The 14,894-nt window shown below is 38.1% G+C and overlaps 1 protein-coding gene across 1 annotated transcript in view; it reads right to left on the minus strand.

The window, feature by feature from the left end:
* LOC148414801 (collagen alpha-1(XI) chain-like) overlaps window positions 1–13,842 on the minus strand; it is a 68,088-nt gene extending 54,246 nt beyond the window's left edge. The window contains exons 1-4 of the mRNA XM_088429632.1: window positions 13,523–13,842; window positions 5,039–5,203; window positions 2,578–2,791; window positions 1,683–1,845 (exon numbers count right to left, since the gene is read on the minus strand). Coding sequence (XP_088285758.1) covers window positions 1,683–1,845; window positions 2,578–2,791; window positions 5,039–5,203; window positions 13,523–13,628 — 648 coding nt within the window. The 5' untranslated portion in view covers window positions 13,629–13,842. The remainder of the gene's footprint in view (window positions 1–1,682; window positions 1,846–2,577; window positions 2,792–5,038; window positions 5,204–13,522) is intronic.
* Between the last annotated feature and the right edge of the window lie 1,052 nt (window positions 13,843–14,894).

Here is a 14,894-nt window from a genome sequence, read left to right on the forward strand (position 1 = left end):
ATATATATATATATATATATATGTATAGGAGGCTAAAATACACTAACCCTAACCTTAACCCTAACCCTTTGAATTTAGGTTAGTGTGATGGCTAAACAGCTGATTCATTTAGCATGAAAGCAAATAGAGGTGAGTTTAACTTGGCATGAAGGTTAAAAGGGTAAATTAGGGACAATACAATACATGCTAAAAGAATTGAGAATGAAGGTAGGAAGTGAACTGTTTTAATTAACTTAGTATAAAGCGTTGATCAGACCCAAATCTCTGACATGTTAAAAATAGTTAAGACTTGGAGAAAGTGTTTCAGTTCACTCTCCCCTTAACTCATAACAACCTTAATTACAATCTTCACTGCGGCTTCCAGTCTGCCGTTCTTTCCCTCAATAAAAGTAATTCACAACCGCAGCTTTTATGGCTCCATGCAACCATGCAATATTTCCTTATCAACGCTGTCGGGACATCTAACCACGGCTGCTTTACTTGAGCCAGAATTCCGAAATCACACATCAAAGCGTTGAACGGCGAAGTCACATTTTCCATTCAGATCACAACCTGCTTGCCTTTGCTAAGTATAACTCAGTTTAGAGCAGGCAAAAAAGCTAAATATAGTTCAGCATGAGGTAAACTTTGTGAGAAATCTAAAACTTGAGATGAGATTGATATAAGCATCAAGAAGTTAGCGTACGTCTCTAATAGCTAGGTTCAGAATTATCATGAAGGCTAAAATAAATTACAATTAGACTGATTTTCAGACAAATGCAAACGTGTTGGTGTTCGCCAAGCATGAAGATTAAAGGCATTTAAAGGCACGGCGATTGAAGGCCAGCTCGTAATTCCGCTGCTGCTCATGCTAAGATGCTGAATTCTTCAAAGTCTACCTTTTAGCTATAATATCGATATTTGACTTCATGTGCAGCTTTATTGTAATAAGCTTAACTTTGTATGAAAAAGGATTTGGGAAAGTTTGAAGGCTAAAAGAGTTGGGTTTAGGATAGCATGAAGGCTAAAAGCACTATTTTAACCTGAAGTCTAAAAGAGGTACATTTTGCTGGACAAAAACACCTAAGTTTTGTGTTTTGATTTGCAAGAAGACTTAGATTAGCATGAAGGCTAGATGTGTCAATTCGTTTTAGAAAGTTTGGTTTAACCTAGAGCGAGGGCTAAAAGAGTGGACGGAGACAGTTTGAAGACAAGAAGTGTAGACTGTACACTCTATCTTAGCATAAAGGTTAAGCGAGTTGGTTAGCATGAAGGTTAAAACATGTTGAGTTTTAGGGTTACGGTTACCTCATTAGTTGAGTTTTGTTTGCAAGTAGACAATGAAGAACCTTTAGGACAGCTCTGGCCACATTACATCAAGTATCAGTTAAGCTTAAAATAAGGGTTAGATGTGTTGACTTTAAATTCGCATGACATGTTTAGTTATGGGTGGAGTGTTGAATTTAGCTTGGCATGAGTACCATGAATGCTGCTGGTGTTGAGTTTAGCTTAGCACAAAAGCATACATGGAAAAAAATGGAAAAAAAAGCATTAAACTTGGCCAAAAAAATCTTCCCCTGACCAACTTCACAATCAAATCAATCACGTCGCCTTGACGGGTTAAGCGCCTCTTAAATGTTCCACCGCGGGAACACAGGAAACAAGAGGTTGGAATGAGGATTCCAATATGGTGAGTGGCTCACCTCGAAGACTTGCTCGTCCAGGATCCTGGTACCGAAGACGGTGATGCCTTGCGTGCTAATGGCCGCCTCCTCACCCCTGGCAAGTGTCTTCGTCACCTTCCTCTTACAGTCCACAATCATGGTTACACTCTTCTTCTCCACGCTGATTGCCACGCGATGCCACCTGATGAACAACACACAGGCAATTATTCATATGAGGACCATGAAAATGCTGGTCACTTGAAATAGGAGCCCCCATGGAGACGGCCCGTGAATAGCTAAACTATTGACACGATTATATTAATTAATACCTTTAACTTGATTTGCACTGATTGCATACAGATGCAGTACTATCTGCATGCATCATTTGTGAATAAGCTGTTCCTTATACAAATATATTAAAAAAAAGATGGCAGCATGGTGGGACTGGTTAGCACGTCTGCCTCACATGCGGAGGTCATGGGCTCGATCCCTGCGCTAGGTGCTCCAGTTTCCTCCCACCTTCACATAAAAACATGCATGGTAGCTCCAAATTGCCCTTAGGTGTGTCTGTGGGTGGGAATGGTTGGTTATCTCTGTATGCCCTGTGATTGGTTCAGGGTGTACTCTGCCTACTGCCCAAAGACAGCTGGGTTAATCTCAAGCACACCTGCAACCCTAGTGAGGATAAAGTGTTAAAAAGAGATGGATGGATGGATGGATGGATTAAATAAGAGAATGACAAGGGGTGGCCTTGGCCAGCTGGTAATTCCACCCCTGCTCATGCTAAGGTGCTTTACTATTTTCACACAAAATTAACGCTCATGTCCTTCATGCATGAAATACCCCAGATATCTTAACATCAGGACAGGAAATGCTGAATGTTATATTTAACATGAAGAGACCCCATGAAAACCAGGGTGCCTTAGCCACTTACTTGCCGTCAGCCAAGTTGATGGAGCGGAACAGGGGGTAGTCATTTTGGGCTGGCTTTCCGTTCTGGTCTTCGTATAAGAAGATGGGTGAGCGGCCCACCTCCACGCCCAGTTGCTGGATGCCCTGCTGGTTGTATACAGACAGTAGGAAGGACTGCAGGCCTGATTTGGGCTTGACAGTGAACATGATGGAGAAGTCTTCTGGGAAAACTCCGCCTGCAAAATGTCAACCATGGTTGTTAAGATAACTTAGGCAAAATGGAAGAAACAACAAGCTAGTTAACTCAATATGTACTTGTATATTTATAATTTGGAATTGTACCCAAATGATCAAAAATACAATATGTTTTTTGTGTAAAACAACCAAGATTCTGATAAAATGTTTGCTTAGCATGAATGCAGGGCATTTGAACAAAGGCAGAAAGGGTCAACAAAATTTTCATGGGGCAGGAAGTTTTGACTTGGGACAAGCAAAAATCAGTGGCTTTAATTTTGCACGGTAACCGAGGAAGTTGGAGTTAATTTACCGTTAAAGGCTAAAATAGTTGAGGTGAACTTTAAGTCTAGTCTAGCTTTGTGTGCGTTGTGTTTAAGTTAGTGAAATGAGTTGAGTTTATCTTGGCATGAAGGTTGAGGTTATTGATTAAATCCCAGCACGAAAGAAAGATGGTAATTTCAACTGCATAGGGGAAGAAAACTGTCAAGTTTAGCTTAGCATGAAGACAGGGTGTGTCATGTTTGGCTAAGAGTTTTCATTTATATGAAGATGGGAAACTCTGACTGAATGTATGTCTGTATGTAAAATCATGTATGTGGGACACACTGAGCTAAGTTTAGCATGAAGACTAGAAGATTTCAGTTCAGCCTGGTCCAAAAAAGGATAAAAAACTACATGTAGCTTAGTGTGACTACTAAAATGTCTATGTTAACCTAACCAGATACATTTTTGGGTTTGGCTTAGTGTAAAGGTTTTAAGACCTGAATTTAAGGTAGAGGGAAGCTTAACAAGACAAGTAAGAGTTGAGTTTAGAATGGAAGTCGAATCTGATGAGGTTAGCTTAGCATGAAGGCTAAAATATCGAGGTTTACCTCAGTGTGAAAAGTGAAAGTGTCAAGTTTCTCATTATGTAAAGACTAACACATTTGAATTAATAGAAAACCTTCACATGGAGGAAAACCAAATTCAATTTAGCTAATAGTTTGAGTTGACGTTAGAATGAGTATTGGAATTACTGAGTTATCCTGAAGGATAAAGATAACTTGGCACAACTTTTTGTGAAGGCTTCCTCTGTAGAGTCTAGCTCACTGTGAAGAACTAGAACCACATTGCCTGCCATCGCCAAGTGTCTTAGTCTTGCCACGTAAAACCAAAGCGTCCAGACAGAAAAAAAAAAAGTTTTCATTACGTCCGCCACAGTAACTTTCGAGGGATTGCTAATTTCTGATCGTGAGGTGCCTCCCACAGCACATACAATTGCACAAATCCCCCTGATCCACAATGCGTCACAGCAGCCTTCTGTGTCTCCCAAAAAAAAAAAAAAAAAAGAGCCAGACAGTCTAAAACTGCCTGCCAACTGCGGCTAAGTGAAGGCTGGCAGCAGTTAAACTTGAGAAGGGGGTACACTGTATTGACGCTGGCAGTTTACATTGTACTTAATTACAAGTAGTGCGTCGCTACTTTCCTACACGTGATTGGATAACACAAAGCGGGTGTTGCTCCATGTTTATATGACGATTGAACCATGGAAGTTGTTGATTTAGACTTTCTGGGAAAGCGTTTCCTATCAGGGGCCATTTTATGTTCTCCTCAGGAACAAAATTGAACAAATTTTCCCTCATACATACATTTAATGGCCACTCCTTTGCCTCCCAGCTCACATTGCACCAATTGCTGCTCTAACCAGTGGTCAGCCCATAAAAAGAACTCCAGGTCGTCCTTTATGGTTGATTGAGCCCCACCGGCTCCATCTATCGACTGTCAAAAGCTTAAATGGGCTCTTGCACATCCACGGCCTTTGTCACGATGAGTGGCACAAAAACTGAATGGATGAATATGCAAAAGAGTGGAGATGCCAAGTCCTTCAAATACTCAGCATTTAGCACCTGAAGGAAAAGCTTTGGACTTTTGATAAATGCTTATTTTACTCAGCATATCTTAAATTAAATCCATCCATCCATTTTCTGTAGCCACTTAATCTCACAAGGCTTGCTAGTGCCTATCCCAGCTGGATGTGGGCAGTAGCTGGGGACACCCTCAACTGGTTGCCAGCCAAATGCATGGCACACAAAGACGGACAACCCTTCACGCATCCAATTACACCTAAGTACAATTTAGGATGTCCAAGTATGTCCGGAGTGAACCAACGTGGGCTCGGGGTGAAGATGCAAACTCCAAACATGAAACCAAAAGTATGAAGAATATCAAAAAGTGCAAGTATAGGTTCATAAGATGACAGCATTTACCTGGGAAGAGCTGCTTTGTTGGAGCGCTGATTTGAGCATTCTTGCTAACTCTGTATGCAATGTCGGGTTTGGAACCTCGACGCATTGTACAGAATCCGGGCGTTTTCTTGATGCCTACCGGCGAGCTCTTGAAGTCCAAAGCCTTCAGCACATCAACTGGCTCGGCTGTGATGGCAGAAGAGAAGATGCAATTCAATTAAATTTCAAAAGAAATTAAAATATTGATTACTACTTGATCAGTAGCCTTCCTATGGCTGGACAACAGGAAAATACAGTATATGAGATTAAATATAGAGTATATTTTTCCGAGAAAAAATATTCATATTACAAGAAGAAAGTTTAGATTTTTAATTCATTCAAAAAAATAAACTTGCATGTTGCAATTATATTTTTTAAGTTATAATATTTGGGGAAGTTTTAGATTGATCTTCTTCATAAAAAAAAGTTTAAAAATATATTTTTCAATCAAATATTCTCTCGAGTGTACAAGATAAAATAGGTAACTAAGTGTTTTTTTTTCCAAGATAAAAAGTTGTATTTTTTTTAAATCATTGCGTACATGACAAGAACCATGAACAAAAACATTCACAATATGTAAATACATTTATACAACATGTCCCTCAAAAGAGGTAGGTAAAAGTACTACAATGACGAATCAGCTCAAATTTGCAAAATCTTTCCAAGGTAGAAAGTCAGAATTACTACTGATGACAAAGATGTATTTTTTTTCAAGATCTAAAACCAAGCATTAAACTGACAAATTTGTACTTTGTCCAATATAGGAATATTTTTTTCAACTTAAAAATTATAATATTACATTAAAATAATTTTTCCCAACTGAAAATAACTTTTTTTCATCAGAAAATATATTTTAAGATAAAAAATGTATTTTTTTTATTCAATTAGAAATTAAAAAAAGTAAGAAATAAAAACTCTGCCGCAATCCTGACATCGAAAGCTTATCAAATGCCCTGCATGAGCTAAGCCAGTCACATGCCATTAAACTCCGTCAGAAACAGAGGTGCCGCTAGGTCGCGTGAAAACACGTAATAAAAATAGTCCATCACCTAATATTATTTCTAGAATATTAGCAGGTTTTAAGGCTTCCTTTGTTGCTGTTTGGGCAACCATCCAAACTGTTTAACACTTGCCAAATGACTCTTTTCTTGCTTCTCGCCCACTCCCTAAATATACACTCTGCATTCCTCAAGCAAATCCCCGTTTTGTGTCCATTTCCTGTCACGTGATTACTTATTACAGCGATGATAAGAGGGGAAATGAGGCCAGCTGATTGCGTTTGTGCTGTGAAAGTGTTGTTTAAGGTCACTTTGAATCGGAACTGCACAAAAATAAATAAAATGTCAGAACATATATTTTGGCCCTTTTGTTCCAGGGCATGCTTGGATAAAAGATTGGCACTGCCCACTTTTAGTCTGCTTTGATCATGTTTTACCCATTTAAGGAAAATTGCAACATGTAACAATGAGAAAAAAAATGACAAAACAAAGCAACAACTTTCACTTGCAGCTGCTTTCTTTGATGGTGGAGCGTCTTTTTATTTATTTATTTTTTTGTGGCAAAAGCTAACAAGTAGCCTGTAAGCTAACACCCTAAAATATGTGCCCCAGAATCCAAATTTTGTTTCGATTTACAAATTCACTTCATCACTGTGAATTAAGGGTCTGTGAATACAATACTATTTTAAGAACCAATTATGGATGAAGTGATTGTGTGTATTATCTGTATTCTGAACTGTGTGGCAGTGTCATTCAGAGTATAGAGATAATTTTCACAAAGAATGGACAAAGACCTGAAAGGGCACTGAAGTTTTTGACGGCTTTGACGGAGTTTATGATGACCAGATTCTTTGTGTTTTTTTAACTTTTAGTCTTGGAAAATGATGAAAAAAAACCCAACATATATTTTAGCATGACTCATAAACTCTCTGTTGATGGACACAATTGGACAACAGGTAAACAAAGCCGCCAGCACATCCACCAAGCTAAAGCAAGCAACACCTCACTAGCCTGCTGCTATTGCCGAAATGTACGAATGACAACAGATGGATTCATCGGCTAAATTTATCTTCGATCTATTGGAAAAGTATTTACTTGTTCTCCCTATCTCTATAAATCGCTGTCATAAATAATACTATGTTATTTAAAGTGAATAATTGTTACTTCTTGGACCAAAAAAGTGACATAGGATGATTTCCTGACTATATTTTATGGTACAACAATGTCTGAGACGGCAATATTCTACCAAAACTAAAAAACAAAGATGGAAAGTTCAAGGAGTCGTCAAACGTTTTTTTTTCAAAAGGCTGCACGAGGACCAAAAAGGACAAAACTACCATTTGCATTTAGAGGCCCATGTCGGAATACAAATAGAAGAGGTATAAAACCAACAAACGAACAAACAAAAAAAAGGACAAAAAAGTGAAATCCCTACTTTTGGTTACTACAGGTATTTTTGATTAAATAAGGAAACACGATCAACTGCTGCCCATAGAAAGAAATCTATTGATTCTGTACATTCTTTTTATTTCCATTTGTGGATGACACCTAATTAAAGGAACCAATATAGCACAAGACAAGACAAAAAAAAAAATCAACTACGTAAGTCCGTTTACCAAGCGAGGAGATACATGATGTGTATTCTTTAAAGACTGACATCATCACCTTAAAATTCTTTTGGCGTTCCGATTTACGTGGGAAAAAGCTCCAGCCAGACTAGCTCGCCCCCCAAGCAAGCGCGGCCCGTGACGTTTGACCACTTGCACATTTTAAAGTTGAAAAACGCGTAATAAAAACATCCGCTGTTAAATATTTTTTCTTCTGATGGCACGTGAAACAAGGGAAGTGCTGATTGTGCCGTTCCTGTATGGGTGGCTGCCGGCTTGCATGGGAGGGGCGGGAGGGAGGTGCTGAGTGTTGCTGGGGCTTCTGCTGCAGCTTCAAGTCCACATGCTGAAGTCATTATGGGCCTGGCACCACTCCCTATGCACCCCTCTCCCCCCTTTAATAAAACATACACACCACTAAACTAGGATGGCCCCAACTTTCTCTGCTACTTCTTCTTTGAGAACTCTTTGTGAGGCTTTAGTCATTCTTTATGAAGTGGTTAATAACTACTACTTTGTTAATGCTTTATAGAGTAGTTATTGCTACTTTGCGAATGATTTTACAAACGGTAAAAATGGTAATAAAGATTCATAAATTTATTGCCTAGTTCGTGCATGTCTTATGACGTGATTAATAAATTACCCATGTGGTATTGAGCATTTTCATCTACTTTGCTGAGGTTGTAGATGGATAGACAAAGTATTGGTTCATAGCAGAGCTTCTCAATTATATTTTGCCAAGCCCCCCCCCCCCAGAAAGACGAAAATCATAGTACCCCCTGGCTCGACGCGCTGACTATAGATACGATTATTATCGATAAAAAGTGTAGTAGACCAAACCAGTATCCTTGTTATGATTAACAAAAGAAAAAAATCTGTAAAAATCAAATTTCAAATACTCTTAATTATTTTTACAGTGTTTATACAGTTTACAGCTTAGTCTAAAACAGAAAAAACTAAACAAATGCATCAAAGTGTCTAAAACTAAAAAAAAAAAAAAGATGACAATTCTTATTTTATTGCAATTTCAATTACACTTTACATGAAAGAAACAGTCTTTTCCCTGAGGTCAACCCCCACACCCCAGGGGGCCCCCTTCTATTTCAGAAGCACTGCTTTAATGTGAGGTATTTAACTAATTTTTTCATGCTTGGAAAGTAATTTATGAATACTTTGTGAAGGGATGTTTTACTTAGTTTGTTAAAATTGTTCTTACAAATTCTTTTTAATTATACATGTGTAAAAATGGTTATTAACTTTTTTTATTAATGATTCACCCTGTGATTGGCTTGCAGCTGATTCGGAGTGGACTCCACCCCTTTCCCAAACACAGCTGGGCTACACTCCAGCACCCACACACCTCTATTGATAATAAGCAGCTCAAAGAATTTAGAGGTGAATCTAACTAACTAACTAACTAACTACTTTGGAAAATAATTTGAAAGTGGGAAATTGGGAAATACCCACAAAATTTCTACAGAGGATGTTAACTGCTATGTTTATGCTTTTTATTCTACTACTATTAGACTTCATAAAGCGGTAATTAACAACCCTTTTCGAGTGTATCTTGACTATGCTTGTGCTTTGTAACAATATAAGTCATTACTACAATTGAGATTTGATGTACTATTTGGCAAACATAATGTGCTAACATGTAGTTAATAAGTTGCTTCATGATCATGTTATAAATTGTTAATTAGCGGTTCTAAATGACCACTATCAGGTATTATGTGATACATTTTCAGCCAAACTTTATACTGTACTTACTGTGTATTGTTATAACACATTACCACACTAGTTGCCCTTATGATGGGTTCCTAAATCCTTTCTAAATTGGAGTTGAGGTAGTCTGTTAATTATTTATAAAGTAATACATGGCTCTGATATTTATATATGACAGAAGCTTGCACATACCTATTATTGAGCCATTGGCTTAATGATGAACATATCAGTCATTTATTTAATCAAATAATTGATGAATCAGATAAAAATGTTTTACATTTCAATCCTTTATTTAAAAAAAGGGCATCATTTCAAAAGGGCTACAGTGAAAAAGCACAAATATGAATTTATTATGATTCTGTTATAGATTTGGCTAGCAACGTCTATCAGAAAATCAGCAAAAATGTCTGGGACTATTTTCCAAAGGAAAAACAGATGGTTGCTTTTTAGAGAAAAAAAACCCTAATCATAATCACCCTGCTTTGATTGAAGACTGGAGAAATCTGAAATGATTTACAAGAATATGGACAGTATTGCTTTAGCGGGGTCTCTGAACGAGTCATAGTTTCAGTTTAATCACTGCACCTCTCAAAAAACTGAATAAAAAGTTTAGCAATTTCAACACGAGTACTTAGAAAGGCTGTTCGATATCACTATTAGATTTTTCAGACCAACAGTATGAGGCCTCATTTCTTGAGTAGTCACCACTACCAAGTGCCAATTTCACAAAAAAATGACAGATCATTTTAAAAAGATACATCTTTATTCCATTATCCCAACTGTCCTCAAAAGTGCAAGAAATTATATATTTTTTTCGAATTCCAAGCTCCTGATTGTAAGATGGGCACAAGGCGGCTGGCCGATACCGTCGCAAATACCGATATCTTGAAATAAAACTCATATCAGCAGTGATACCAATACCTGGAATTGATGTTTGCCCATCCCTACCTATTATAGGTATGTTTAAGATTCTGTCACACTTATTTTACTACATCTTAATTAAGCGTTAACTGATAATCACCTAATTATCTATTTGTAAACCCTGTCAGACATTATTTTTGCATTTTCCCCCTACATATTTATATACTAAAATAAAATGAGCATATGTTTCTGTTGGAATACTGTGCCAAACTACTGCTTCTTCTCTGCGACTTTGGGAATACCTTTGAGCATTACTGCATACCTCAAGGCCTCATATATTCCAGATGTGGCCTATTGCTCGTGACACCCGCCCATCAAGCCACCCCCCCCCATTCCCACTCTCCGCTTTCCTTTCTTCACTTTTCTTCTTTCCACCACACGGCACTCTGTTCTGATCCAGCATACCAGCAACTCCAGCACTAAATCGCGAGTTAATCAGCGAATAAGACCGATCGCTTTAATGGAGTGTTTGCCGGCCATTAAGGCAGCTCATTTGTCAACATGTGTCAGCAGCTGCTTGTCCGCAGTGTTAACAAGCTTTGGAAAAATGGGGGATGGATGGTGTGAAACCTGCCTAAGGTACATGTAGAAACATGAAGTGAAAGGGAAAAAAAAAAAGTCGTTAAAATCATTTCAAGAGAACGCAGCAGATGGGGAGGCAAAAATTCCACTCGACTTATTGGGTTTGATGTGGAACTGAGCTGTGATTAAGCTGGGAATCTTCTCGCAGGGATAATTTTCCTTTCCCTTTGACAAGAGGCGCTCGAACGAGATCTAGCAGCAATGACAGCAATTAAAGTCCCCCCCCCCCAAGAGACCCCGCAAATGTTTGCGTGTGCACATCATGCAATTATGGTGAGCTTCCATCTCAATCATTATGGGACAGGGGCAACTTGTGTCCATTTTGTCTCAGCAAGACAGCAAAGTTAATTGCATACCACCCAAACATGAAACATCAGTGAAAAGATCAGGGTGTTCTGTACTGAATGCACCAGGACATAGACGGGTCGCTCAAATTAATCAAATGATATTGACCAAAAACAAATGTCCACTCCAGTGGACTCAAAACTAATAGGTTGGGCCTCAGGAGTATATAACACTGCAGCTGGGATTGTTGCCGCTGCTTTGGTTAACATCTGAATAGGACAATATATTGCCTAATGTAAAGGGTTCCAGTATTTTTACTACCCAAAATACTGCTGACTATCCCAGCTGCATTATACAGCCACAGTAATTTTCTACATTACAAGTCTACATCTACAAGTCATTAACAGCAGCAACATTAGTCAACACACATTGGTGTTGTCTAATGTTGCTGCTGGTAATGACTTCTGAATATATGCTTACTCATATTTAGTTTTCTACCCATAAATCTATGAACTACTTTTACATTTTTATGTTTTTAAATATTGCTGTTGAATTTTCTATGTTCATTTAACAAATTCGACATAGAATATTTACTATACTGATAAATGTATACAGTGAGTGTCTTATGAAATACAATGCTGATGACTAGTCTTGCTGATGGTTCTGTCCATTTTAATAATGAATAGCTTGCCACTTATAAACATGGCTCATTGGGATATATAGTTTTGGAATACAGAAACTTTTACTTATATACACTTGACAAAAAAATATACTTTGAAATACATCATTTTCTAAAAACAAAGCGGCTGAGTATTTCTGTTGCTGTTCACATCTGTATATTTCCCAGAACTTTTCATGTAACGCTGCCACTCATCTATTGACAATTACTCAAAAGATGCAGTCATTTTACCACAGAAAATGCTGCTGACTATTCTTGCTGCACATTCACTTGCTCTCCATAGCACCTATTTATTCAGACTTGACAATTGACATGCTTTTCTTTATACAATGCTAATTAGTTCACATTCACTTCTGGGGCCATTAACATTAATTGATGTACAAACAGAGAGAATTGATCAAATTAGTGTTTTTTTGTATATAATTTTCTAGCTGCTTTTCACATTCACTTCAGGATATCAAGTGATGATAAGTTTACCAATGTGATCAATATATATATATATATATATATATATATATATATATATATATATATATATATATATATATATATATATATATATACATACATATATACATACATATATACATATATAATATTTATTGCTTCTCTACATTCTACATACACTCCTGCTAATTCTTTGGTGTTATTACTGTTGGCTAATTCCCCCATTGCGGGATGAATAAAGGCCAACAGAAGGTTCCTTCTCAGAAAAGTCCAAGTCTTTTGTCTTTGAAATGAGCCCAAAAAAGCATACATTTGAAAAAGCCAGCAGAAGCATATTTTTATATTCCTGGCTGGAGGCCACACAGTATGGATGCCTCTTTGGCTCCCCCGACACTATTCTTCAAAGCTAGACGTTAATGTGACCCACATATGTGTTTTTAAACCAGTCAAAATAGTCGAGTTTTTCTCCCCCCCGCCTTTTCCCTTTTCCATCAACACCCCCCCCCCCCTCCCCGTTTTTTTGAGGGGGGAGGGGGGATGGATGGTTTGGATAATACTGAAGAGATGGAAAAGATATCCTTCCAAGGAAAGGATGCAAATTCCATGCCTCAGAGTTCAAAAATGGAAAGCATTTTCTTGATTACTATTTGTTTTCATTGAAATAATACGCAATACTCGCACAATTAGAATGTTTATTTCCAAGGTAATGAGAAATAGGTTTATTTCTACTGCAAATAAGCAATTCATGTAATATTACACGTATGTGTTTCTTATTATTCCATGTGTCAAAGTTGTGCATAAAAAACACTGCGGAGAAATTGAGCAGTCGCGCAACCAGCAGTTTTATGACCAAAGTGAATGAGAATAAAGAAAACAAGTGCACAGCTTTCACCATGAATAAGACAACATCCTTGTCTGCGTTTTTTCCTTTTTTTCTTTCACGCATGAGTCTTACCAACGCTCACCTCAAAGGACCACGCCTAAAAAAAGTGGGATTTGAGGGTCTGTGTATTCTCTAAACCGTCAATGTCTTGCAGGTCGAACGTGACCCGAGACGAATTGTAAAACAAGTTTAGGTAAAGTTTAACGGTGCGTAAAAGCTGCGAATGCAAGGTGCAAGCGCTTCATAACTCGCAAAACAAAAATTCCACCACACATTGGCCTCATATTTTAACAAATGCTCATCCCCCCAAAATCCTGAAATTTGCATCCAGATGCTTCTTACCTGCTTTGACAGCGGCAGTTTGTAGAATTAAAACGACAGCGGCAAGCGTGGATACTCGCAGCCACCTTTTCGTCCTCCACCTGGCGGGCCTCCTCTGCGTCTCCATGGTGATCGCCCGCGCGGTGGGTGCACGAACTTTAGTGGGTAAATTAAAAAAAGTTAAAATAAATCCCCTTGAAAAAGTGTGTGTGCTCGCACTACTACAGCTCCATGTGGGGGAAGAGTGACGATTCCTGTGGCTGTGGTGGCCTGAGGAGAAGCTCCAGACCGGCTTCCCCTTTCTTCAAGCGCAGCAGCACACTGATGGCGGAGGGCTGTCATGAAAAAAAAAATGCAGTAGGCTCCTTGAGAAGGGTTGGACGAAGTCCAAGAGGAGGATACTCACAGTGGAAAAGCATTTGTTCATCAAATCACCACTCGGAAAAGTTTGCCCCACCCCCTGTACTTCCCTTTGGTCCTCCCTCACCTCCATCATCTTCAGCAGAGCATCACTGGTTTCAGGTGCAACTCCTTACGGAGCTAATCAAACCCTTAGAAAAAAGCAAAGGGAAAAAAGTAGTGTTCAACTAATCTGGGGAAAAAATATGGCAAAAGAAATCCAATACACGTTGAAAGTATCATTCTCGTGAGACTTTAGCAGATCTTGTTAGACTTTAGTGTGACCCCACAGAACGCCACAAGTGGTGGCAAGGAAGAAAAGTGTAATAGCCATAGAACAGGAAAGGAAACTGGTTGGGAATTATGGGGTTATGATTGCAAAAGTATGATGATGACCATAGACCATGAAATGGAAATTACTTAGACATGGGACATAGATGAAGTGTGATTATAAACATTCAACCAGAAAAGAAACTGATCAACATTTGGCATAATTAATGATGGAACGTCTGATGATGGCTCTTGAACCAGAAAAGCTACTGGGACAGATAGGTTTACTGATTTATGATTGGGATATCCCCAGAACAGGAACGGGAACTTACTGTATCATAAAGGCAAAATATATGGTGCAAGTACAGCTAATACTAGGTGGACTAATACATTAAAAAAACAATTAAATGTTTAGACGTTGACTTTAACTGAAAAGAAAAAAAAAAGGGCTCTACATTTCAGTACGAAATGACTTTAACTTCAAAGTAGTTCGGATGATGATGATGATGATGATGATGACGCAAGTATTTCTTGAGGTATTACTTGGTGTCAAAAAGTTCCACAACCACTGATGTATAAATAATGCAGTTCATTAAAAATCAATGAACACATTTTTCGGAAAATGGACTGAAAACGCAGACTTCAAAATGAATTCAATAAATGTATATAACATTCAATATTCTGACATTTTTACTTTTTTTGTGATGTCATCGAAGAAGGTTAC

This window comes from Hippichthys cyanospilos, chromosome 12, assembly GCF_059441005.1.
Source record: "Hippichthys cyanospilos isolate Australia breed blue-spotted pipefish chromosome 12, RoL_Hcya_1.0, whole genome shotgun sequence".
NCBI classification, from domain to species: domain Eukaryota; kingdom Metazoa; phylum Chordata; class Actinopteri; order Syngnathiformes; family Syngnathidae; genus Hippichthys; species Hippichthys cyanospilos.